Raw genomic sequence first — 27,246 nt, forward strand, 5'->3', positions numbered from 1 at the left:
AATTGTTGTGCTTAATAAAATCTAACTCTTTAATACAGACTTCTATCAAATCATGAGTATGATGGAAAGTTTCAAATTTCAGCGTAACACTGTTTATCTTGAAATCTAACAAGGAACAAACATAGGAGAAAAGGAAATGACTGAGGTAGTCACAGAACCCTTAAGCCCAATACTGTACTTGTAATTTATGGGTCAAAATCTTAGCTCACCAAGTCAATCCTTCCACATATCCATGGATTTTTCAATACTAGAGAATTAAATGTAGTGTTTTAGTGGACATAAGATGTCCACAGAAACTCCTTTCCATATTTCCACCTTAAAAAGATCTCAAACTATCAGGAAACCTTGCTTTGTAATCTAAAATTGCATTTAGGGATATGCATCGTTTGTCCTTCCAACCTGTTAAGTGATAAATGATGACCTTTCACTTCTTTCTATTCTGTAAATTTGTCCTTTTGAAATTCTTAAAATGAAACAAATGCTTATGAGATGTGTTGAGAAAAAAACATAAGTTCTTTTAGGGTAAACTATTTGTTAAAACTATACTTATGTCCCTAAGACCTTTGCTCCATGTTAGATTCAACTTAAGGAGTTTTGTTTTGAAGCCTGTTGGCCAGGGTCTACACCAAATTATGGACCTCAGGAAGTGAGGGGATGTGGACCAGAACCATTCTAGGTGATTCCACATGCAACCCAGTTCAGAGGCCCCACCCTGGAGATGACAAGCCCTTGATCCTTTGGAGAAAAGGCTGTGTGTGCGCCAGAGTAAGAAACAGATAAGGCAGAATGTCATGGGAAAGAAAGGGAACCCAGGTCTCCTGCCTTCTGTTGGAAAACACAGTACCTATTAAGGTGAACTATGTCTGCTCTCTGAGTGAGTTTCCTCCCTGTAGGAGGGGGCACTGACTTCGAAGGGTGACTGTCACACAAACCTCCCCTAGGAGATGTTCGCCCAGGGGGTCCCCACGGGGCCAGTGTCTGCATATTTAAAAAGTGAGTCTTCATGCAGAACCAAAAGTAATGGATCCTTTTCAGCTCCAGTGTTGCGCTATTCTAGACTGTGGGGAAGAAGGTATTTTTAAACAACTTTTGACCCTCGGCATGTCACCTGAGGGCAGATATGCAGTGGTATGTGTGTAATTTTGTATTTGGTTATCCTCTTTGACCAGTTACTTTTCTACTAACATGCACAACTATGACACCATGACCTTACATTTGTGTTGCATTTATCACAGCACAACAATCTCACCAGGGAAGCCCGTTTCTAGCCCCAGGCTTCTCTACAGGCCCCAGCCACCAAGTCAAGGGCTAGTCAGGCAGCAGGCAGCAAGGTCAATGTCAGAAATATTAATTTCCACTGTGATAAATAAGGAAGTCAAATTTCTCATCTTTTGATCAGACAGAATGGAGCATCCCTGTGGTGACAAGTCACTCAGCAATAAATATTTACTGAGTACTTTGTTTTTTCTCTAAATGCCAGGTTTAACACGATCACTAGAGTAACAGAGGTGCATGGGGTGCAACTGCTTCCTTGAGAAGACCTGAAGCAGGGAGGGCAGCAGGCCGGTAAACTGTCACTTAGAGTGGGTGGGTGTCGGGCAGAGCTGTGGAGTGAGCAGCGATGGACACCCGGTAAGCACTGGTTAAATGCCTATCCAGAAGGCTTTTACCCTTTCTACCCAAGGAAACAGATGCAGTGGCCACACAGCAATGAGAAAGAAGACTGACCAACAGAGAAACAAAAACATAAATGTGGCCACAGGCATCAGCAGCGTTCTACAGAGGGCACACTGGCAGGGAGGGAGGCCCCAGGCAGGCTCCTGAGTCATCACTCAGGCCTGCCAGAGGCCTGGGAGTCGCTCACATTACTAAGATGCTACGTGGCCTCGACCATTTCTCCCCTTGCAATCTGCTGCTCGGTCTGAAACGCGGCTACCTTCCAGTTTTTGCTCCATTTTCCCTAAGACGAAACAGAAAGCTCTAGGAAAGCATCTAAGTTTCTTTCTACAAGTGACAACAGACTGTTTAGTCACAAAGGCCTTTCCACCACTGCCCACCCTGGAAGCTAAGATGCTGTGTTGCCATTCCCTGCCCCAGGCTGGACACAGGTGCCCTCTGCTCGGGCCACCAGTCGGGAGCTCAATGCCCACTTCCTACAAGGGCTGTTCTTTCCACTTCTAGCTCTCTAGCACTAGTTTTGCCCTTATCATTTTGAATTCAGGTTTCACTACATTATACATCTGTGGCTTCAATAAAATGAGGCACAAGATAATATTAAATGACGAATTTTGAACTTAAGCAATGAAGCAAATGTTGGAGAATCAAAAAAAATCAGAAATCATCCTTATATTGTTCGTATAAGCCTATCCTGGGATAGGAGGATTTTTTGAGAGAGAAAGGGCTGGGTTTTAAATCCAAAACCACAAGGGAATGGGTGCCCCCAAGTGTTAGCACAGAAAGCATTCACTTAATGGCCAGAGGTCAAAGCTTGTTGGTTGGATTCTTTACCTCCTACCTAGTAAACATTTATTCAGGTTATAAAACGGCAACAGTGCTGGCACAACCAACGTTCTCTGCTCAACAGAGGCTGCAGGCATTTTAGAAGCCAGAAATGTACTGGCAAAATGACATGAGAACGCTTGGTTGGTCTGTTTGCAGTAACTGCCCTGACTGCAACCCGTGACCTGTTTTCTATTCAGAGTTTTCCAGCATTCACCCATTACCAGTTCTTAAAGCAAAACACAAGTTGAACAGACCGTTTTTTAACCCAGACTAGAACATCAGATGCAGCAGCATTTGGAAGTGTAGAGTATGTTTTCACACTGACCTTCTTGCCTTTCCCACTTGTCTTCGACTCCTCCTGATGTTTAATGAGGTGCTTAGAGCCTTCACATGATGTGTGACCTAAATTATCATGTCTTCTTGGTCCATTTTTAACACCTAAAACCCAAGTGGACTGAAGATTAGTTTTACATGAACTGAACACTAATGCAATTTAAGCAAAACAATTATTAAAAACAACATTTCTTTAAGCACAGTGGTAGCAGGAAAGTATGGGCTTTTTAAATAAACACTCATCCTTCTTGACCTTTGAGACCTACTTAGAATTTTCAATTGTAAACTTCAATATCCCAACTAATTCACTTAACTCAACAGTCAGAACCAATTTTGCCTGTCAGGTTACAATGTCCTGGGATGTCACATTTGTCCATTTAATAATGCAACAAAACATGTGCCTACACCTCATGTACTGGAACAGCCTGGTGGCCCAGTCCCAATCACTAGCAAGCAACAGTTAGACAGGGTGCACACCCCCCACTCATGCACTGCTTCACTTAGCAACAAATATGGCGATCAGGGTTAACCCATGGGAGATGCAGAAGACACAAGAAACTGTCCAATTTTTTTTTTTAAAGATTTTTATTTATTGATTTGAGAGGTAGAGTTATAGACAGAGGGACAGAGAGAGAAAGGTCTTCCTTCCGTTGGTTCACTCCCCAAATGGCCACAATGGCCAGAGCTGTGCCGATCCAAAGCCAGGAGCCAGGTGCTTCTTCCTGGTCCCCCATGCAGGTGCAGGGGCCCAAGGGCCATCCTCCACTGCCTTCCCAGGCCATAGCAGAGAGCTGGACTGGAAGAGGAGCAACCGGGACTAGAGCCAGCACCCATATGGAATGCTGGCACCACAGGTGAGGATTAACCTACTGTGCCATGGCACCGGCCCCGATACTGTCCTATTCTTAGGGAGTTCACAAGCCAATACACAATATTGTTACAAATACATATAATACAAGGCAAAAATTACGTCAGTGCCCTTAAGCATTAAAAATTAAATCCTATCATAAAGATTGCTTTGCAGATAAGATGCTATGATTGAAATGATGAAATCAGATAAAAGCAGTTCAGGGAATCTGATTTGAAAATTTCCACTCTAAAAAAATAAATAAAAAGCAAAATGACAGCTAAATATTTTCTTGAATTCAAATTAGTTCTTTGTAAGCAGGGCCTGAGAAATACTTGAAGGTCAGCTTCTGAACGACAAACCAACACTCAGCCTCTAAATCCTATTCCTGGATCCCACTGGAGACCCAAGCAGTCACACACGGATCACCTCACCACCTCAGCAGTCATTTTATTTCCCTCCTCTCCATCCTAATCATGGTTGGCACACACTCACATTTTGCTTCTTTCCATTTTACTTCAGTGATAAATGACTGCCCAACCACAATGAACTCAGCTAGGTAGACTAAGACAGCCGGACTGGAGCAGGTGGGTGAGCAGGCCATGACATGGCAGATATTTTCTTCTAAGTTTGTCAATTTTACTCACCCTGAAGATAAGATTATCAATTTATCATTTATGCATTAGCTTCTAACATTCTAATTTTCAATATTCCTACAGTACTCCTAACATCTAGGGTAAGATAAAAATGTAATCTGTTTTTCATGTTTAAATCCAGAATTGAAAAGTAATTAATTACAATTCACATTCATTGGGGACCAACATTGTGGTACAGCAAGCTAAGCCACCAACTGGAATGGCAGTATCCATATCTGAGTGCTAGTTGAAGTCTCAGCAGCTCCATTTTTGACCCAGCTCCCTGCTAATGTGTGTGGAAAGGCAACAGATGGCCTAAGTACTAGAGCTCCTGCTATATGCATTGGGGACCCAAAGAGTTTCTGGCTCACCCAGCCCTAGGTGTTATGAGCACTGGGGAGTGAGCCTGCTGACAGGTCTCTCTCTCTCTCTCTCTGCCTTTCAATATATCTTTTTAAAAATTTATATTATTTGTTCATACTGTACATGATTTTCTTTTTAAAATTCAAATATTTTCTTAAAGCAAGAATGTATGAAAATAAGAGAAACATGGACTAAAATAAATTTGGAATGCAATGCTCTCTGGTGGTCAGGTCATGATTAAGTCTGCGGATTCCTAGCGGATTCAAACAAGGTTTATAGCAACCACTTGTCTATGTTCTTGCCAAACAATGAAGCAGGCTGTAAAGTCTTCTATAAACAAAGCTCCAGGAAGTGCATCATAACCTTTTAAAACTTAAGACTGTATTACTAGTGACATACTTTTGCAAGCCATGCTGTCACAAAATGGAAAAAAAGTCAGTTATTCCATAACTATTTAAAATATTTCAAAAACTCTAACAAAAACTTACTAATATGCCTTAAGGATGTTTATGGGTAAAGAAAAAGTAGTTAGTTGCAAAATCACCCTGGAATCACTGTGTCCAGAGCAGTCAGGCCCACATCTCGTGCTGGTTGGTGGACACGTCTGCTCCCCCACCTTTCTGGCTCCCACACCCCTAAAGTGACTCTTGGTGTTTGCCCTGTAAGTGCTGTGGTTTGGTGCCTGCCATTGGTCCTATTCTTATTCCACAAGGTGAATTCATTATTGGCCATAAAGCCTTTCCTGACTCAACAGTCCTAATTCTGTATATCTCATCAGGTTTCTGACTGGTGGGATACTGCTGGATACAACCAACTACCTAATGCACATCCATCTTTAATGTCTCAGGAATTTCTACCAACCCTGCAGCCGCTCTTCCTCCAATATATCCAGTCTAATCATTGCACTTTTCAGCTTGGGCTATGGGAATGGAATACAACCAACTGTGTGGCTTGAACATAGTAACTTATTCTCTCAGTTCTGAATGCTGGGAAGCATGAGCTCCAAGGACCAGCAAGGTTGGGTTCTGGCGAGCACTCTCCCTGGCTTGCAGAAGGTCACCTCCTCACCAAGTCTTCAAAGGCAAAGACAGGAAACAAGCTTTCCACTGTTCATAATGGCATGAATATCATTTAAGCCTAATCATCTCCAAATGACCTCATCTCCAAACACCACTCTGTTGGAGCCCAGGGCTTCAACTTGGATCTGGGGGGGGGGGGGGGGGGGGGGGGCATAGCTCAGTCCACAGGCTTTCCCTATCAAAGCCATATATCCTGGCCCTCACTCTCATTTTCACTCTAACTTCACTGGACTGGTGGCTTGCTGAGTTTTCACAAAATGAACACACAGACAGCAAAGAACCTATGAGCCCCAGAATTACACAGCCTACAATTTCACTTTCAAAATTTGTTTCTGCTAACATTACCATCAAAATGTAAACATATCAAGGCTAGTAGAAAATAGCCACTTTTTCACCTTATGGTTTCAATTAATTAAGTCACAACCTTTGTAACTCGGCAGAGATTATAGGTTTCAATACCGAGATGAACAGGTATAGGGTAAGGCAATCAAGGACGTATCAGGAAAAAGGAGTTGCACAAGTAGATGTTGAAAACCTCAAGACAAACCTGGCTTATGCCAAGGTTTTGCCCAGAGCCAGTGCCTTAGAAATAAACCCATATTTCCAACATCTAACTCCTTGTACTTCCTCCTTTCTTACTCCCAATAGTGAAACTACTAACATTAGTACTAATGATATATATAAACAATATTTATTTACACAGGACAATCTCCAAGAGTTGAAGACTTGAAAAAGATTTCTGAAGGGACAAGCATTTGGCATAGTGGTTAAGATGTCAGTTAGGATGCCTGCCTGCTATCACAGTGCCTATATTCAAGACCAAACTCAGCTTCCAATCCAGGTAATGTACACCTTGGGAGGACGCAGCTATGGCTCAAGCACTTGGGTGCTTGCCACTCACATAGCAGACCTGGACTGAACTCTGCAGCCTAGCTTTGGCCTGGACCAGCTCCAGCTATAGTGGGACATTTGGGGACATGGGAGATCTTTCTCTGCTTTTCAAATAAAATGCAGAAAAAATAAGCCTTCTGAAGGCTGATTTAAGAATTTTTTTTTTTTTTTTGACAGGAAGAGTGGACAGTGAGAGAGACAGAGAAACGTCTTCCTTTTCCGTTGGTTCACCCTCCAATGGCCGCAACAGCCGGCACGCTGCGGCCAGCACACCGCACTGATCCGAAGGCAGGAGCCAGGTGCTTCTCCTGGTCTCCCACGGGGTCCAGGGCCCAAGCACTTGGGCCATCCTCCACTGCACTCCCGGGCCACAGCAGAGAGCTGGCCTGGAAGAGGGGCAACCAGGACAGAATCCTGCGCCCCGACCGGGACTAGAACCCCGTGTGCCGGTGTCACAAGGAGGAGGATTAGCCTATTAAGCCACAGCACTGGCCAAGAATTGATTTTAACATATAAAAATGCACATTACATTTTAAATTGTCCTAATGGGAAATTTCCTGAGCCCCCAAAACCTGAAAAACGAATTCTGTAAGAACAAAATTTAATGTGTAATCTGAAGACTTAAAAAAAGAACTTTAAAATATACCTGGAAAAAACTCATTTCCCTACATACTGATAGTATATGTGCAAGTTACTCACAGAATCTACACAAGCAAAACACCCTGGGCCTGGCATGGTGACACAGTGGACTAGGCTGCTGCTTGCAATGCCAGCACTGCATATGAGAGCCAGTTCCAGTCCTAGCTGTTCTACTTCTGATCCAGTGCCCTGCTAATGTGCCTGGGAAGGCAGCAGATGATGGTCCAAGAACTTGAGTCCCTGCCAGCCATGTGGGAGACCTGGATGGAGTTCAGGCTCCTGGTTTCACCATAGCCCAGCCCCAGCCATTGTGGCCATTTGGAGAGTGAATCAGCAGAAGATATCTCTCTCTCTACTCTGCCCTTAAAATAAATAAATATTAAAAACAAAACCAAAAAACCTCACCTGACAAGAGACTGTACTCACATTCATCTGGTAAAAATGAAGAAAGCAAAATTAAAATTTAATCACCATCTTCAATAGGTGGGACACATTTTTTTCCCTTTAATTATTGTAAGGATAACAAAATTAGGAGCTTTGTTAGAGCAGATTAAGCTTAATAACCATACATAATAATTTTAAACGAGCTTTAATATCCACTGGGATCTTCTGAATTCCTGGTACCTGTCTAGAGATTACCTTCATTGCCTTTAAATGTTTAGGGTCCTTAAGGTGAGGGGCAGGGCTTTGTATGAACCTGCCCTCTTGCTGTGCTTATTTGAATACCTTAGCAGATGCAGAAGAGACATCTGAGTAATGAGAAATGAATAAAAAAGTGAATGAATGAGTCAACTAAAAAGTTAAATGATAAACATCCTGCCTTCTGGTCAGTTCAGACTGCCTCATGTCCTAATGCCAGGGACAGGGCTGGCAGCCGGGACTGCTTCCAATCTCACAGCCTGGTCAGCGGGGCTGGCAGGCCGTGGGAAAAAGGACGGAGAGAACATTCTTCCCAGCACACTGGTGGATTCTTCGAATTGCCCAAAAGTCCAATTACTCTTGTATGCCCATTTACTTACAGAAGTAACGCATACTTCATCCTGAAGTACTCAGAATATGCAAAATGTTTCATAACACACAAAAATATCTAGAGATCATGTGAGGATGTATAAAGCACATACAAAGCATTTTTAATGACTCCATTTTTAAAATGGCATTGCCTTCTGATGACTTCCGTGAGAATCGATCAAAATATCAGCAACATTCCCATGTTTCTCACACTTCTGCAGTTCAGATAGGAAATAAAGTAATTATTTAGGACCACAATGTAGAAAAATATGTTAAAGTATGCCTTTTACGTTACTTTAGCACTTCTGACTCAGAACCAAACTAAATAGCATGTGACGCACACAAATTATTTCTCTAGGCAGCCGCTCACTGCATCACACTTTCCTTTGATGCCCGGTGAAGCACTATAACCCCTTCCCCATCCAGAGCTGCAGGCAGTAGCCACCAACGGATGGGAGTCAGCACAAGTGCGTTACCTATCACTTCTATTGAAGCATCGAATGCTAGGGGAAAAACCCAGTGGTTATAAAGCCTGCAACATGTTTTAAAATACTTCACAATGGACTGAATGAGAGTACGTCACAAAGAAAAATGAAATTAAAAGACGCTTATGTGGCTAACACTGCGGCGTAGCGGGTAAAGCTGCCACCTGCAGTGCCGGCATCCCAAATAAGCACTGGTTCGAGTCCTGGCTGTTCCAATCCAGCTCTCTGCTATGGCCTGGGAAACCAGAAGATGGCCCAAGTCCTTGGGCCCCTGAGGCCATGCAGGAGATCCTAAGCAGCTCCTGATCAGCACAGCTCTGGCTGTTGCTGTCATCTAGGGAGTTAACCAGTGGATGAAAGACCTCTCTCTGCCTCTCTGTAACTCTGCCTTTCAAATAAATAAATAAATCTTTTTTAAAAAGACGCTTATTTTTAAGCAAAGAGATTTATGAAATCCATGCATGGAAGGGATGTACAAAAAGTTCATGGAAAATTTGTGTTATGCAAAACCTACTCACAAATTTATTGGTGTCAAAACAAACTTACCTTTCAATTCCATTTTTCCATGAATTATCTGAAGTCCCCTCAAGGTATCAAGTAAATGTGCTAGCTCATCACACTCCAAAAGTGCTAACACATCAACATAAACACCACATTCCCAAGAATTCATGTAAATCCTTTAGCTCAGGATAAGATGCTTTGCTAACTGGCAACATGAATACAGATGAGTTTAACTGATGACATCATCTACTTGGTCATCACTGTAATACTGTCTGAAATGCTTTTTCACAGGATGAATTCAGGTTCAAAAAAATGGATTGGTTTAGGGGGCGCTTCCCTTCCCACTCAGGAAAGGGCATAAAAATCTGGTATGAGCTTTAGCTGCTATCCACTGGGCTCTCCCAGGATTGATCCTTAAATGGCTCTGGATAATCTTCAGTGGTAAAGGATGTCTGATGACCTGAGCCTGACCATAAGTTTACAGAAACCTGCCCCAGAATAGTCTGCTTCGTTTACCCTGGGTAAGGTACAGGCAGTCAACTGAAAGTCAAGCATATCAGTCTGTCTTGTAGGCCATTCCCTTTCTGCCAATAAAAGTGTCTAGTAAATGTCTGTGTCTTTTTTTTAAAGATTCATTTATTTATTTGAAAGAGTTACACAGAGAGAGAAGGAGAGGCAGCGAAAATGTCTTCCATCCACTGGTTTACTCCCCAATTGGCCACAATGGCCAGAGCTGCACCGATCCAAAGCCAGGAGCTTCTTCTGGGTCTCCCACGTGAGTACAGGGGCCCAAGAACTTGGGGATCCTCTACTGCTTTCCCAGGCCACAGCAGAGAGCTGGATCGAAACAGCAAATTTGCTGGGGACAGGTCTCCAACTATAGTTTCATCAGTGTTTTTCAGAAAAGGAGAGCAAAAATTTCCGTATTTCAAAACCCACTTTGATATTGCACAACTGAAAAGCTTCCATCTCACTTCAACATGAAGCCACGTCAGAAGGCATGCATCATCAGAACAACCTAACAGAATATTCCCTCAATGACTTTTAAGCAATTAATGTACTGTGACTCATCTGCTTGTGGAATGATACCAGTATCTGGCAGTACCTACCCATGCATTTCCAAAGTAAAAGAAATATTAAATACACAGTAGCCTTAATAAACATTTTAAATCAATTTTGGTAATAGGAACACTCACTTTGACTCCCACTTAAGTGAAATGTTATTCTTCCCCCCTCAAAAAGTCCATCTATTCTCACTAGTGGGTCTGCATTACAAAAAATCATACTCAATTTTATTATGAATTTCAGCACTAAAAAGTACATGAAATTATCCTTCACTATATTATCACCTACATAAGTACTCACATATATACTCACCGTGACACATTATAGAAAATTTTGCTGAAGGTAACTGTTACCAATGTAAAAGTATATCAGACATGTTGAGGAGAAACAGTATATTTTAAGGCAGCAAACATAATTCCATGTATGAAAAAAATATTTCCTTAAAAATCTTTCCTTTCTTTCTTTGAAAAGATTTATTTATTTGAAGGCAGAATGAGAAAGAAAGGAGAGACAGAGACAGTCAGAGATCTTCCATCTGCTGGTTTACTTCCCAAATGGCTGCAATGGCTCAGGCTGGGCCTGGCTGAAGCCAGGAGCCTAAAATTCCATCTAGGTCTCCTATATGGGTGGTAGGCCCAAAGCACTTGGGTCATCCTGCGTTGCCTTCCCAGCTGCCATTAGGGAGCTGGATGAGCAGCTCAGCAGCTGGGACTCCCAGAGGGGACGCCAGCGTCCCAGATGCCAGCCCCTCCAATCTCTTATCCTACCAAGCTCCCTTTACCTCAGTAGTAAGTCACTGCTGCACTGGCTTCCTTGATGTTATGCAAGCATTTCTCTACTTCAGGAGATTCGTCCTTGCTATTATCTCAGACTGGGATGTGTTGTAGGAGACAGTACCAAGGCTCCCTCCCACACCTCTTGCAGGCCTGTGGCTGAATGCCACCTTCAGAGAATCCTTCCCTGGCTCCCTATCTAACCTCCTGCACATTTATGCCTCCCACAATTTCCCTTCCATGACTTACTTCTCACTAGCTGACACCATGTAATACTTTCCTTTACCATCTGTCTTCCTCATCAGAATGCAACTTATGACGAGTAAGGGGCATGTCACTTCATTCTCCACCATCTCCTCACCAGCTAGTGGACGCACAGAATACAACAGGGGCACAACTTCCAATGGTTGTTAAATTAACTCATTTTAGAAAGGAAGTGAGAAGTATGAGATGAGGAAAACTTAATCTTTCCAGCAATCTTTGCTACAATGGGGATGTATTTGTGTATTGTTTATAAAACTTGAAACACACAAAAAAGATGATTTAAAAATTATTTTTAAGAGCAACATTAAGTCTCTCCATCAGTTCCTATTCTGTTAATGTTTATTACGGAATCTCTTAGGAGCTTGTTCTTGAATGCTTTATTAAAGTCCTAGATATTGACAACAGGAAGTGAAACTAAAAACAGCTTTTATTTAATCAGAAAAGACGTGGAGATATGGTCAGATGTACAGAGCAGTTTTACTGCTCCAGCTTCAGCAGGTGTAGATGTTCACTTACTTGAGATTATCAAGGAATGGCTTTAACTAAGCTCCAGCTGAGGTGGCTGGAATTTGAAACATCATTGTCAATTTTAATATCATAAAAAAAGATTCTTTAGGCTGGACAAGTCTTTTCCTTAGAATCCAAAGATTTTCCCATCCCTTCAGGATGAAGTGAAATGGAGCAGAAGACTCAGAAGACATCCTGTGTTAGGTTATAATGTTTGCAAGTAAGTCAAACTGAGTCACAACCAGGCCCTGCCTAGTGGTATGCAACAGCCCATACCACCAATATCTTCAAGTACTCTCGAAGTCTTACTGAACCAACCATGCCTGCCCCTTTCCTCTTCTATCTATCCGTAGGCGCTCAGGGCTGTGCTGAGGGCTGGTCCTGAACACGAAACACACCTGCTTTCACAGCCTATGGACTTCTGACAGACAACACAGGGAGTTTAAGGTGTGTCACACTATCAAGATTTTTTTCCCACTGAATATGCATTTGCATGTCATTAAGTTTTATCCAAGAGTGTTAGAAATACAATGGAGAAAAACTGAGAGAATGTGGGCTTTTGGAAGAGGATATTCCTAACTATCAAAACAATTCTACACATCTTGTTTTATATTTAGTCAACATGATTTTAAAATAAACATTTTGAAAACACATACCGATACATGTAGATTCCTACAGAATTCAATGTAAGTCCAGAAAGCTAAGAAATAAATAGTAACTTTAAGACATAATCAACTGACTCTTTTGGTGAGATAATTCAGGGAATCTACCCTAAAGAACAGATATGGAACACAGATTTCACCCATAACGTCATTGTCATAAAAATGGCAGCTGAAACCACTTGAAAAGTACAGCTCTGATCAAGACTAAAACTTGGTTGTCTTCAAACTTTAAACAAGTCTTTCTGTAAAGGTGATCAAAGTTCAAGATTTCTCCAATTTTGACTGCTAGAATTTAACTGTGCTTACAGAGTATAAATTACTTCTTCCTGTTGCCACTTTGCTATAATTACTACATGTAGTTCATTATTATACTATGTTGTTCACTATGTAACTGTCATGATTAAATTACAGATAGGGATAAATTTGGTTAAATGATATGCTTAATGCAAATAAGTAGAAATCAAATGAGGCCTGATATAAACGAGCTTTTTACCTGAGTAAAAGGGTTAAATTTAAATTTTCTTTCTAAAATAAACAGCCTCACCCCTATGAGGCTTTTGAAAGAGGCTACTGGTATGCCTAACCATAATCACGTTATGGAAGAGAACAAGATGGAACAAGGAAAGAAGCACCTGCCCCACGCAACAATTCTCACCAGGGACTACTACTGCTTCCGGCCCGTGAGGAGGAAAAGGCATGGAGAAACATATTCCTCGTAACAGACTGCCCAATAAGCATAGAAATGCTGCAGGATGGCAGGTCAGCTACTCCTAAAGAAATTTTATTACTGGAAAGTACTAAACCACATTCTTTAAATTAAAAGGGGGGGGGAGGAAAATAATTTAAATTATGAAAAAGCGATAAACTAGCAAACGATGAACTATCACACACATTCAAGTAACAAAGATATTTGGAAATGGCATTCACATACTTTCACTATATCCTCTGGGTATGTTTTCTTTTTCCTCTGTCGATTTCTCCACATTACAAGCATCTACAAAATTTAGTTTATCATCAGTTTGCATGTCACCAACAGAGGAGTTCAACAATTTGGAACTAGCATCTTCTTTCTCCACGCTTTTCAGGTCAGCCAGTTCTGTCCTTTCTTCACCGCCTCCCTTCAAAGTGGTTAAGTCACTACCAAGTCCCCCGGGACATGTAGGGTCCTCGGGATGAGAGGAGCTGTCCCTGTGTGGGCATTCAGAGTCCCCTCCCTGCTGGAGGTTGGCCTGGCTGTGACTCTCGGGGCATTCTGCAGGAGCAGCTGTCTTCTTGGAAGCACTTCCTTCATCATTTGCATGTTTCTGAGGACTGAAGCTAAGTTTTGCTGTTAAATTGGGAAAGTCAGTTGATCTGGGTTCTTCACCAATGCAGGAGAAGTCAGACATTCCTAAGATGCTTGTTCTCTCCCTCCTAGAAAGACTTCTGCAGTGGAACAGAGCAGGCCCCGATGGCATCGGAGACTCAGAAGGAAGCCTCTCTGAATCCCTTTCCTTAAGGTTATCGGGAGAAAAGTAGTCTTCATAGGAGGATTCCAGGCCATCTAGAGCCTGAACGGCAGGCCTGGTCATGAATTGCGGGCTGGTTTCCGACTTACACAGCTGCAGCCTGGGCAAGACTAACCTCCTGCTGGACCTTTGCTTTCTGGGTCTGCCATCTGGAGGTGACATTCTTTTTCTTTTTGCTGAGAAATTCTTGGGTCTTGAATGCAGGTGGTCTTTTGTTGTAGATAACGCAGGAGACCACATCTTTTTAGATATACTTTCTGCTTGCTTTCTGTTAGAGGTAGCTACTTCACCTGCAGGGTCTCCTTGCAAACTTATTTCTTCCTTTGCGAGATTATCCACAGACTTCTGAGGACTTGTATGACTGAGGCAGGTGGAGGATGCTAGTGAATGAATGCTATTTGTTTTCAATATTGGCGAAGCAATGCATCCATCACTTTTAATTTCATTAGTAGGTTCTCTCAATTTTGTCTCCTGATTTCTACATTCTGAGTTTCCACAAAGATCAAAGGATTCATCTAGAAAATATTAATAAAGGATTAACTTTTTAAATGGCTTACATTATTAGAAACATTTTAAGTTGACCAACAAAATCAGCCTTTTTATTTATATTTTTAAGAAAACTTTTATTTAATAAATATAAATTGTGAAAGTACAACTTTTGGATTATAGCAGTTTTTCCCCCCATAACCACCTCCCACCTGCAAACCAGCCCATCTCCTACTCCCTCTCCCATCCCATTCTTTATTAAGATTTATTTTTAATTATCCTCATATACAGAAAATCAACTTAGTGTATACTAAGTAAAGATTCCAACAGTTTGCACCCACATAGAAACACAAAGTATAAAGTATTGTTTGAGTACTAGTTATACCATTAATTCACATAATACAACACATGAAGGACAGAGATCCTACATGGGGAGTAAGTGCACAGTGACTTCTGTTGTTGATTTAACTACTGACACTCTTATGACGTCAGTAATCACCCGAGGCTCATCTTGAGATGCCAAAGTTATGGAAGACTCTTGAGTTCACAAACTCCGACCTTGTTTAGACAAGGCCATAATCAAATTGGAAGTTCTCTCCTCCCTTTAGAGAAAGGTACCTCCTTCTTTGATGGCCCGTTCTTTCTGCTGGGATCTCACTCACAGAGATCTTTCATTTAGGTCATTTTTGCTACACAGTCTTGGCTTTCCATGCCTGAGAAACTCCCACAGGCTTTTTAGCCAGATCTGAGTGCCTTAAGGGCTGATTCTGAGGCCAGAGTGCTGTTTAGGGCATTTTCCACTCTAAGATTCTGCTGAAATCAGCTTTTTTAAACACAGCTCTTATGAAGAGCAGTGACCACATTCTGGTTCTCATTTCCACTTCAGTATACTCTGAAGGCAGGAATTTTAACCAGAAGCCTAGGCTTCCCTGTTTGTAGGCTAGGATGATGGCAGGAGTGGTAACAAACCTCTAAAATCTACACATGCACAAGCACTTTCTTCTAGAAAGCACAACCATAGCTTTTCAGTATATCCTTCAAGAGATACAAAACTTAGTAACCACTGCCTTGGAGCCAGTCCTGTTGTGCAGTGATCAAGCCACCTCATGTAATGCCAGCATACCATATCATAGAATGGTTAAAGTCTCTGTTGCTCCACCTCCTTTCCAGCTCCCTACAAATGTACCTGGGAAAGCATGGGAATGTGGCCAAAGGACTTGGGACCCTAATACCCTAATACCCACATGGCTCATTGTAAGCATTTGGGGAGTGAACTTGGAGACAGAACTCTTTCTCACTGTCATTCTGCTTCAAATAAACAAATTCAACTTAAAAAAAGGGAAACAAAAGGAGCAGCTGCCTTAGGGTCTTAATCAAGTTCTGGTCTGCCTAGATTCCCTAATGAACACAGCTCATCTTCACCCTCCCTGCCTTCCAGTGAAGTCCTCAACTCACGTTAATTATATCAAAAGGAAACCATCTGGCAGGCCCAATGCTTTGACTTCCTCTCCAGCTCACCTTTTTCTGGAGTAAAGCTAAACCACTACCTAATCTCCCAAAACCATGCAGTTCAGTTGACTCTAAGACAGCAGGGCTTGGTTATTCCACTCACATCCTACATGACGGCGTACCAAGAAACCTGACCTCTGTGTACTGCTTTTTTTTAAAAAAAAAATTTTATTTATTTATTTATTTGAAAAGCAGAATTACAGAGAAAGAGAAGGAGAGAGAGAGAAGGAGGGAGAGTGAGAGAGAGATCAATCCATCTTCTACCTGCTGGTTCACTCCCCCAAATGGTTGCAATGATTCATGGCTGGGCCAGGATGAAGTCAGGAGCCAGGAGCTTCTTCCTTGTTTCCACACGGGTATAAGGGCTCAAGGACTTGAGCCATCCTCCACTGCTTTCTCAGGCGCATTAGTAGGGAGTTGGATAGGAAGTGGAACAGCCAGGACTGGAATCAGCACCCATATGGGTGCCAGTGCTTAAGGTAGCAGCTTAACCTGCTGCTCCACAGCTCTGGTTCCCAGCCTGGCTTTCTTACTAACAACATGAGGATGGTGAGGGTAACTATTTCACAGGGCTGATGGGAGAATGATGACAAAAAGGAGATAAGACACTAAGAGCAGCATCTGCAGCTGAGTAAAAACAAAGTCAGGGTGGGGGGGCAACGCTGCGTGGTAGTGGTTTAGGCAATTGATACAACTAGCATCCCATATGTGTTCTGATTTGAGTCCTGGCATTCCATGTGGGTGCCAGTTCCAGTCCCAGATGCTCCACTTCTGATCTAACTCCCTGCTAATGGCCTGGGAAAAGCAGTGGAAGATGCCACAAGGTTTGGGCTCCTGCACCTCTTTGGGAGACCTATATAAAGCTCATGGTCCTGGCTCCGGCTTGGCCCAGGACTGGCCGTTGCAGCTATCTAGGGAGTACAGCAAAGTAGAAGACCTCTAACTCTTTCAAAATAAATAAATAAATCTAAAAATAAATAAAAAGAATTCTGGATTAGCTATCAGAATTGTTTCTATCCTACTTCCAGGAAATACACATATCAAGTATAAAACAAAATGAGAGAAATTATTTAAAACAAATGGGTAACTAATCCCAACACACAAAAGAAAATACAAGACTAAATGAATCATTGACAAGGAACTCTGGTTTTCTCTTGCTATTGTTTTTGTGCTGTCACTGCTATGGCTTTCCCAACATTCCAAGCACTCTTGAACGCAGTTCTTTTTTTTTTTTGACAGGCAGAGTGGACAGTGACAGAGAGAGACAAAGAGAAAGGTCTTCCTTTACCGTTGGTTCACCCTCCAATGGCCACTGCGGTTGGCGCGCTGAGGCCAGCGCACCGCGCAGGTCTGAAGCCAGGAGCCAGGTGCTTCTCCTGGTCTCCCATGGGGTGCAGGGCCCAAGGACCTGGGCCATCCTCCACTGCACTCCCGGGCCACAGCAGAGAGCTGGACTGGAAGAGGGGCAACCGGGACAGAATCTGGCGCCCCGACCAGGACTAGAACCCGGTGTGCCGGCGCCGCAGGCAGAGGATTAACCTAGTGAGCTGTGGCGCCAGCCTTGAACACAGTTCTTTAGGAGTCATAACTACTTACTCAGGCCCCACAGTAGGCTATGCAAGAAAATTATAAGAAATTTGATACAATCAAAGTAAAGAAATAATCATTCTAAGTGAATGCAAGGGCTCAAAGGTTAAAAAATATACAGCACATATAACTTCTCACAGATGCTCTTTCTGCTTCTAATTAGAAGTTTTCTATTCATCTTTTGACTTTATTGATAACTTTTATATACTCCACTGATCCATTCAAGAACAGGTTCCTTATGTTTGTTATATAATGCATGAAACAATTTTCCTTAGCTCTGACTCTTCTCAGACCTAAGCAGTTTAAAATGGAAAACCAGGCAACTGATGCCACAGTGCAAAAGTCAATACACAGAAGAAAACCCATGGGAACCAAAAAGGAGGTTTAACTCATGCCTTAAAATTATTAAAGTAGCTAATCCATGGGGAAATCTTCTATTCACTCCCCAAATGCCTGCAACAGTCGGCGCTGGGCCAGACTCAATCCAGGTTCCAGGTGGTGGTAGGGACTTAGCTACTTGAGCCATCACTTGCTGCCTCCCCAGGTACACATTAGAAGGCAGCTGGAAATCAGAGACAAGATTCAAACCCAGGCACTATGACATGGGATATGAATGTTCACAGTGGGATCATAATGACTGACAAATACCCAACCCTGAGCTCTAGTTTTAACTGTTCTACTCTCCAGAAATGATTACGAAATCCTAAATACGAAAATCATACAAGATCAGAGAGAACAAAGTTAATTTTACCTGTACACAAAGTACCCCGTGTAATGTTCAGTGATGTGTCACACACAGAGTGACTTGTATTATCACCAGACTGTTCAATCATTTGGGAAGCTAAAAATAGAATTACAACATTTCATTATATACAACTTCAATATTTTTTAGAAGAAGCCAGCAGTAAGTCACCCATTCTACTCTCATATGCCATACGCACATGAAGTTATCACTTATATTACATATTACAGACTTAGCACAAGATACAGAAAACTTTTAGTCAAATGTGACAGATTATGGGAATCATAAAAAAATCCAAATTATGTCATAAAAAGCATTAAATCATAGAAGTTACAAAGGATCTTAAAAAGTTACTTTGCCTGAATCCAATAAAAAAAAAAAATAAAGTTGGAAATAAGACATACAGCCATGACAAAATTTAGGGATAAAAATTACACCTCCATACAGAAAGCAATCCTGCATCTTTTCCTGGTATGCACAGATACATGATGCATTGAAAAAGAACTGGAAAAACAAGTCAGGGTAGAAATACAGATGAAGCCCTGGACCAAGGGGCAGCATTACATGGGAATCATGATAAATTTTTACTCTTACTGCCACTGTTAAGTATTGTATTACAATATCCTCCTTACTGATCAGTCCTACATTCAGTAGCTAAAGGAATCTGTGGGGAAGACTTCAGTGTCAGTCACCAAGGAGGGCCTGGAACTTCCAGAAAATGAAGAGGAAAATAGGATGACAAAAAAGCTTGGAAACCTCTGAAAAACCATGAAAGATATATTGGAGCAAAAAGCTGGAAAGGCAGTTGTGTTAAGCAGACTGGTGACACCTCCATGCTATACTGTAACAAGCACATACAGCTGGACAGCTAACAAGGAAAGGATCCTGAAAGCTTGGGCCCTAAGAGACAACTCAACAATGGGTTACAGGGCAGCAAAGAAACACCCAGAGATAACCCGGACCATTCCACTGTTGAGACCTGAAGAAAAAAGGCAGAGGCTAAGGATGACAAGTTAGTGAACAATCTGGTTATCTTGTGTTCTCAAACTGCCCTCCTTTCTTCTGGCATCTACAGATGATCAGACTTGGACTGGGTGCTGATAAAGATGACCCAACTGCTGATGACACTAATGATTCTGTAAAAGAAATACCACCCTTAGAAGGTGATGATGACACATCACATGAGGCAGCAGAAGACTAAGCTGTGCCTGAACACGTGTTCAATACTTTACCTTCCTTCCTTCCTTCTGATAATATACTTTTAACGATTTTTTTCTATATTTTTGTTAACATTTAAAGAAACCTGTATGTCGTGACAACTACTGAAGGGGAAGATAAGATTTCGTTCCACCTCTAAGTGACACTGTGATGTCAGGCACAGCAGAGCTAGCAGTGCTTTTCCAGTTTCACACTGGTTTTAACAGACCAGGTAATGCTTTGCTGTAAGATGTGTGCAACCCATTGTTAACTCTGTGGTCTAAAGAGTGTAGCATTCAAGTCAGATTTCTTAGGAGATCAGATATTTTGTCACTTAAGTGTGGAGATGTGCCTTGGTATTTAAAAGAAAAATAATTGTTAAAATTGCTTGAGTTTCATCTTGAAGGATCTACTTTTTAAACTTTCCCCTGTAGTTACCAATCCTGAAATAGGTTAAACTGAAAACAACTTGATGGGAAGAACTTTCCACAAGGCTTGCTTTCTAAAGAAAAGTACTGTTAAAGGACAACAAAATTATAAACATGCCTAGTGTGTTGTAAAGCTGTTCAAAAAGTCAGTCATCAAGGTTTGAGTGGAAATGTAGTGATCAAGTCACTTTGCTTTAAAAGCTTGTAACAAATATAGATAAGGTGAAAAATAAAAAGTACTCAATAATTAATTAGGGGCCAACACTGTGGCACAGTGGGTTAAAGCCACTGCCTGCAGTGCCGATATCCCATATGGGTGCCAGTTCAAGTCCCAGCTGCTCCTCTTCTGATCCAGCTCTCTGCCTGTGGCCTAGGAAAGCAGTAGAAGATGGTCCAAGTGCTTGGGCCCCTGAACCTATGTGGGAAACACAGAAGAAACTCCTGGCTCCTGGCTTTGGAATGGCTCAGCTTTGGCCATTGTGACCTTTTGGGGAGTGAGCCAGTGGATGGAAGACACCACCCCCCCACCCCCCTACAACTTTGTCATTCAAATACATAAAATAAAATTGTTGGCCGGCGCCTTGGCTCAACAGGATAATCCTCTGCCTAGTGGTTCCGGCACACCAGGTTCTAGTCCCGGTAGGGGCACCAGATTCTGTCCCGGTTGCCCCTCTTCCAGGCCAGCTCTCTGCTGTGGCCCGGGAGTGCAGTGGAGGACGGCCCAAGTGTTTGGGCCCTGCACCCCATGGGAGACCAGGAGAAGCACCTGGCTCCTGCCATCGGATCAGCACGATGCGCCGGCCGCAGCGCACCGGCAGCGACGGCCATTGGAGGGTGAACCAACGGCAAAGGAAGACCTTTCTCTCTGTCTGTCTCTCTCACTGTCCACTCTGCCTGTCAAAAAAATAAATAAAAATTAAAAAATAAAAATAATTGTTAAAAAAATAAAGCAATAAGACATGCCTTAATTTCCAAAAATAAAAATAGTAAGGGCTTTAAAAAAATAATTACATAATTAAAATGTTAAAATAAAAACTGATACATTAGATACTTTAAAATAATCTCCTATGAAAAGAAACTTGACTCAATTTTTAAAAAGAAAAATTCTGAAGATAACAGAAATGACAAAGGAGCTAAAACAAATAGGAATTTAAACCTGGAGTACACTATACAACCAATATATTCTTTGAAGCATAAGGTTTTCTGGAAGAAAGCATTAACAACGTCTACCATGAAATTTTAAAAATGCCTATTGTGTGAGTCTTAGAATCAGAAACATTAACTAAAATATCTAGGTAACAAAAAACTTTCCACCGTAATTTATTCACAAACCACAATCACTCACAGGTAAGGGAAAGGTTTTCCCTCTTCTCCTTCATCTCTTGCAATCTCTTCTCCATTGAGTTGTGGTGACTATACACTTTAACTGTGGGACTATACGTCAACATACCATTAGATTCAAATAAGAGAACAGGCATATCATTATCTGAAAATTAAAAAAAATCAATTTTAAGTTCATATATGCATCCATACTTCAACAATATGATGTTTTAAAAAGATTTACTTATTTATTTACTTGAAAGAGAGTTACACAGAGAGGAGAGGCAGAGAGAGAGAGGTCTTCATCCACTGGTTCACTCCCTAATTGGCCACAACAGCCACAGTGATCTGAAGTCAGGAGCCAGGAGCTTCTTCCCAGTCTCACATGTAGGGGCCCAAGGACTTGGCCCATCTACTACAGCTTTCCCAGGCCATAGCAGAGTTGGACTGGAAGTGGAGCAGCCAGTCAAACGTCCAAATGGGATGCCAACCCTGTAGGCAGGCTTCACCTACAACGCCACAGCGCTGGCCACAACAATATGTTTTCTTTCAAAAAATCTTCCCATCACCTTCCTAGTATCATCTTCCTTTTTATCATCATTACTTCCTCCTCCTAACACTCCACCACCAACTCAGCGGCCAGTGATAAAATCGCTGAGTAGCCATATTAAGTACAGACATCCCTTAAAGATGAAGAAACTGAGGGGCCAGTGTTACGGCACAGTGGTTAAGCCACCACTTGAAATGTTGGCAACCCATACTAAGGTGTCGGTTCATGTCCTGTCTGCCCTGCTTTTGATAAGCTCTCTATTAATGTCTGGGAAACCAGTGGATGTTAATCCAAGTATCTGGACCAGTGCCACTCATGAGGGAAACCTGGATGGAGTTCTGGGCTCCTGGCTTCAACCTAGCCCAACCTAGCCCAACTGACTTCGCAGTCATTTAGGGAGTGAACCAGCACATGGAAGATCTCTTTCTCTGCCTCTCCTTCTTTCAAATAAATATATGGATTAAAAAAAATATATGAGGAAACTGAGACAGGAGTTAAATAACTTGTGTAGAATCAGACAACTACTAATTAGTTGAAAAGCCAGAATGTGATTTGGTTCCTAATTTTTTTTTTACCCAAGGTTTCAGGAACTTGTCTATAAGAAACAGGCATTAGGGTGTTACCCAAACCATGAAATTATGGATTGGTTGTGTGTGGGTGCACACTTGAACATTTTCCTAGAACATACCCACATACACTCAAAGAGAAGTTTGGGATTTTGACAATAATCATTCAGTACCTTTTCCTTTACAACTCTTAGGTCTGAACAACCTTCACTATAGTTCTGATAATACACAGGCACATACTTGTTAACGTCATTAATGTTTATAGGTTTTTTTTAAGGGTTTATTTATTTGAAAGAGTTACACATAGAGAAGAGAGGCAGAGAGAGAGAGAGAGAGGGAGGAAGGAAGGGAGGGAGGGAGGTCGGTCTGTCTTCCATCCACTGGTTCATTCCCCAATTGGCCACAACAGCTGGAGCTGCGCCGATCTGAAGCCAGGAGCCAGGAACTTCTTTCGGGTCTTCCATAAGGGTGCAGGGGCCCAAGGACTTAGCAGAGAGCTGGATCAGAAGAGGAGCAGCCAGGCCTAGAACCGGTGCCTATATGGGATACCGGCACTTCAGGCCAAGGCTTTAACCCACTGCGCCACAGCGCCGGCCCCTAATGTTTATAGTTTTAAAAAGCCAACTTCTGGGGCCAGCATTGTGCTGCAGTGGTAAAGCCGCTGCTCACAATGCCCACATCCCATATAGGCACCAGTTTGAGACCCGGTTTGCTCTACTTCTAATGAAGCTCCCTGCTAATGTGCCTGAGAAAGCAGTTGAATAAGGTCCAAATACTTGGGTCCCAGCTCTCATCTGGGAGATCCAGAAGAAGCTCCTGACTCCTGGCTTCGGCTTGGCCATTCCCTGACATTGAGGTTACTGGGCAGTGAACCAGCAGATGGATGATCTCTCTGTGTCTCTTCTTCTCTCTACATAACTCTTCCAAATAAATAATTTTAAAAAAAAGCCAATTTCTATTGATCTAAAAAGAGAAGATGATTTTGTATCTGTTTCTGTCATTCTGTTCAATTCTTTACAAACATACTATCTAACATAAGAAACAAGGCCAGAGGGGCAAAACCATAGTAGTATAGTACTGACTTGAGGCTGGAGGAACAGGTTCACACAGGTTCTAGTAAGACATGTTCAATACAGGATTTTTTTTTTTTTTTTTTTTTTACAGGCAGAGTTAGACAGTGAGAGAGTGAGAGAGAGAGAGAGAGAGAGAGACAGACAGACAGAGAAAGGTCTTCCTTTTTCCATTGGTTCACCCCCCATGCTGGCTTGGACGAAAGCGTGAAGCAGAGTAACAAAAGGGCTCAATTATTTCAGAAGTGGGTTGTGGTCTTGTTGGGTATCAGTGCCAGACAGAAGGCAGCATCAACAATAATTCCATGTTTCTGGTTTGAGAAGCTAAGAAGACTGAACAGTGTGGGCCTGTAATGGGAGGACCAGTTTACAAAAGGAGGACTAAGCATGAAAAAACTTAACAAAAGCCATGTTTTTAGAAAATTATGTAACAGCACTGTGGGGGCTAAATGTTCTGATCACTTCTGTCGCTGACCACAGGCTAAAAACAAAGCCTTGTCATTCTGTATGAATAGTTTTAAAATACAGATTACAAAATTTGACATAGTAATATAGACTAAAAGAAAAAACAAGAGGAATTAATGCTTCCTACTTTTGCACTATGCATTCCCTAATCAAAATTTCTTAATTTTAACAGCACTGGTATGTCAGGATTGATGTAAAATACTGTATTCAGAGGACAGAAAAAGGCAAAAAAGAGAAATGTTAAAAACACAAAAGACTTTAAAAGTTTAACAATGTTCTATTTTTCTAAATCACTGAAAGGATTTATCTTCTAAGATTTGTCCATTCTTTCCGCGCGTGCTGAGTGGGTCTGCGGACGCCTTCTCTGGAGCAGGAGCTGTCAAACCCCGCGCTCTGTTTCCTTTTGCGTGGTAACCAATAAAGGCCATTCATATCGCAAAAAAAAAAAAAAAAAAAAAAAAAAAAGATTTGCCTATTCTGGCTAACAATGGGGTAACAAAAAACAATGGGATAAAACTACAAAGTTATGAGGCTCGTGCTATGGTGAAGAGGCTTAAGCAGTCTTCTACATCCTGGGAGCTTGTACAAGTCCAGGCTACTCTGCTTCTAATCTAGATCCCTGCTGATGTGCCTGGGAAAGCAACAGAGGATGGCCCAAGTCCTTGTGCCCCTGCACCTACATGGGAGACCCGAAATAAGCTCCTGGCTTTGGCCTGTCCCAGCCTCATCCACTACAACCATTTGGGGAGTGAACCAGTAGATGGAGGATCTCTCTGTCTCTCTTCTCTCTCTTTCTGTAAGTCTCACTTTCAAATAAATAAATAAATATTTTTTAAAAAAATTCCTGCTTTAAAAAAAAGAAATCATGGAGAATTATTCCATAATCATTCCTAAAAATAAAAGGTTCCATCAACATAAAAATGATCAAGACTTCGATCGATGAGCTCCACTGTGAGACTGTCTTAGGACCATGAGTCTCAGCTTCTGTGGGCACTCATATTCCGTGCTCTTTTCCTAGCCTCAAACTCATGTAGTCATCATTAGCTACCCAATCCTGCAAACCACAGGAACAAGACACATGGACACACATGAAGAAGGTTCTATGACAATTCTTGACTTACCTAGAGTGGTTTTTTGCCTCTGTAGTTCTTGAGCCATTTTGTCAAATTTCTTTTGAAGTCTTTTATCATTATCTGGTGTTTTGGGAAAAAAATCTTTGGGCTGCATACACTTGCGCTGTACAAAAGGGACATAAAAATGAGTGATAATATTATAACTATTTAACATGGGGGGGAAACCTTTCCCACATATTTCTATTATCTTTTATAATACCAATAATAACTTCCTAAAATTTTCTATTTCTTGCACTATCTGTGAATTGGCAATATTTATTTTTGTACAACTATTTAAAAAAATGAACAGAATTTGAAAGACTGAATAAAACGTTCTACATTATATTATTTCTCAGACATTTTCAGGATCACAACATTCCTGGGTTTCATGAGAGTTCTTAGCAGACGTAGTCTCTTCTTATTTTTTGCTACTGTCAAACCGTCTTCCTTCCAAAATCATGGCATAGTAATAAAACACAAAAGCAATTATCGTATTATTACCAAAGGAAAAAAGTCATTTAATTTTGCCTCAAACACAAACACACGAACCTCCAGTGTGACAGCCATAGAAGAGTCTAAGGTTAACTTTCTAATCTAGCCCAGCCCTCACTCCACACACACAGAAACTGTACCAATTTTATCCCTCTTATATCCAGGCTCTCTCTCTGGGTTTTCAGGTTGAAGCTACACTCTATATCTGCTCATATGGGTTCCTGGTTTAACTTTTTTGTTCTAGTCTTAAAGAAAGGTTTTATTTTAGCAATGCAAGGCTGATGCCTGTGCTTCGTCTTCCTGACTCAGGATCTTGCACTATCAGTCAGTCACTCACTAACAAGCACTGGTCTTGAAACCCAGAAACATCCCTGCCATAATGGGGTATATACTCTAGAAAGGAACATCGGGAAACAATCATAATAAATAAGTATGATATGCCACAGGTGTGCTGGGAGGTTAATTTCAACTGCACAACATGAAATATACCAAGTTCACTGTGTTGCTTTGTAATCATGGGGCCAAAGAGTGTGGAAACATCTTGTATGGTTTGTCAACACCATTCAGTATCAGCGAGATCAGTGATTTCTCAGTGGGCTCTGTGAAGAGGCCATGCAGCTAGCAGAGGACAGTATGGTTCCAAGGTACCCTGAAGATTTGGAAGCACTGGTTCCTTAGCAACTGAAGCCTATGTGACCACCACTGTTCTTGCACTGCATTAGGAAGAGAAATATCCTGGGCTCATGCTCAGGCCTAACCCAGCTCTGGATGTGGCAGACATTTGGGAAGTGAACCAGAAGGTGGAAGATCTGTGTGTGTGTGTGCGTGCGCGCATCTCTACCTTTCAAGTATGTGAAGATAAACAAACATTATTTTTAAAGAGAGGTAGTAAGTACTACAGATAAAAAGGAAAAAGACAAGACAACTGGCCCAAGTTGGGGGTAGGGTAGGAGCTGCTATTGCAAATACAAGGTTGTCCACATAGGTCTCAATGACAAAGCACATTTGCATGGAGCCACAGGGAAGTTAGAAAATGAGTCTATGGGGATGGATTTTGAGGGGAGCACGAATCATTCAGAGGAGACAGACAATGCAGTAGCTCTAAAACAGAAATAAGCATGGTTTGACTGGGGAGCAGCAAGCAAGCAAAAGGCTGCCTTTTGAAAGAGTGAGGGGGAGCCGGCGCCGCGGCTCACTAGGCTAATCCTCCACCTGTGGCACCGCCACCCTGGGTTCTAGTCCCGGTTGGGGCACTGGATTCTGTCCCGGTTGCTCCTCTTCCAGTCCAGCTCTCTGCTGTGGCCCGGGAGTGCAGTGGAGGATAGCCCAAGTCCTTGGGCCCTGCACCCGCATGGGAGACCAGGAGAAGCATCTGGCTCCTGGCTTTGGATCAGCGCAGTGCACTGGCCGCAGCGCGTCAGCCAGAGCGGCCATTGAGGGGTGAACCAACGGTAAAGAAAGACCTTTCTCTCTGTCTCTGTCTGTCCAAAAACAAACAAAAAAAAGAGTGAGGTGGGAGACAGCCAACTCAAATTGACAAAAATAGCAGCTCCTACCCCACCCCCAACTCAAATTAACAACATCTCAAGTCATGCTTAACTTGAGGCTGCATTTGGGAAAGGAGAGGAAAGCGAACATTTTTCAACACGAGTAAAGACTA

General features: G+C 42.1%; 1 protein-coding gene across 8 annotated transcripts in view; it reads right to left on the bottom strand.

The window, feature by feature from the left end:
* MCPH1 (microcephalin 1) overlaps nt 1–27,246 on the bottom strand; it is a 288,454-nt gene that overhangs the window by 228,677 nt on the left and 32,531 nt on the right. For all 8 annotated transcript variants that reach the window (XM_062198844.1, XM_062198847.1, XM_062198850.1 and 5 more), the window contains exons 5-9: nt 25,104–25,218; nt 21,357–21,497; nt 18,396–18,485; nt 13,486–14,577; nt 2,828–2,940 (exon numbers count right to left, since the gene is read on the bottom strand). In XM_062198844.1, the coding sequence (XP_062054828.1) occupies nt 2,828–2,940; nt 13,486–14,577; nt 18,396–18,485; nt 21,357–21,497; nt 25,104–25,218 (1,551 nt within the window). The remainder of the gene's footprint in view (nt 1–2,827; nt 2,941–13,485; nt 14,578–18,395; nt 18,486–21,356; nt 21,498–25,103; nt 25,219–27,246) is intronic.

This window comes from Lepus europaeus, chromosome 8, assembly GCF_033115175.1.
Source record: "Lepus europaeus isolate LE1 chromosome 8, mLepTim1.pri, whole genome shotgun sequence".
Lineage (NCBI taxonomy): Eukaryota > Metazoa > Chordata > Mammalia > Lagomorpha > Leporidae > Lepus > Lepus europaeus.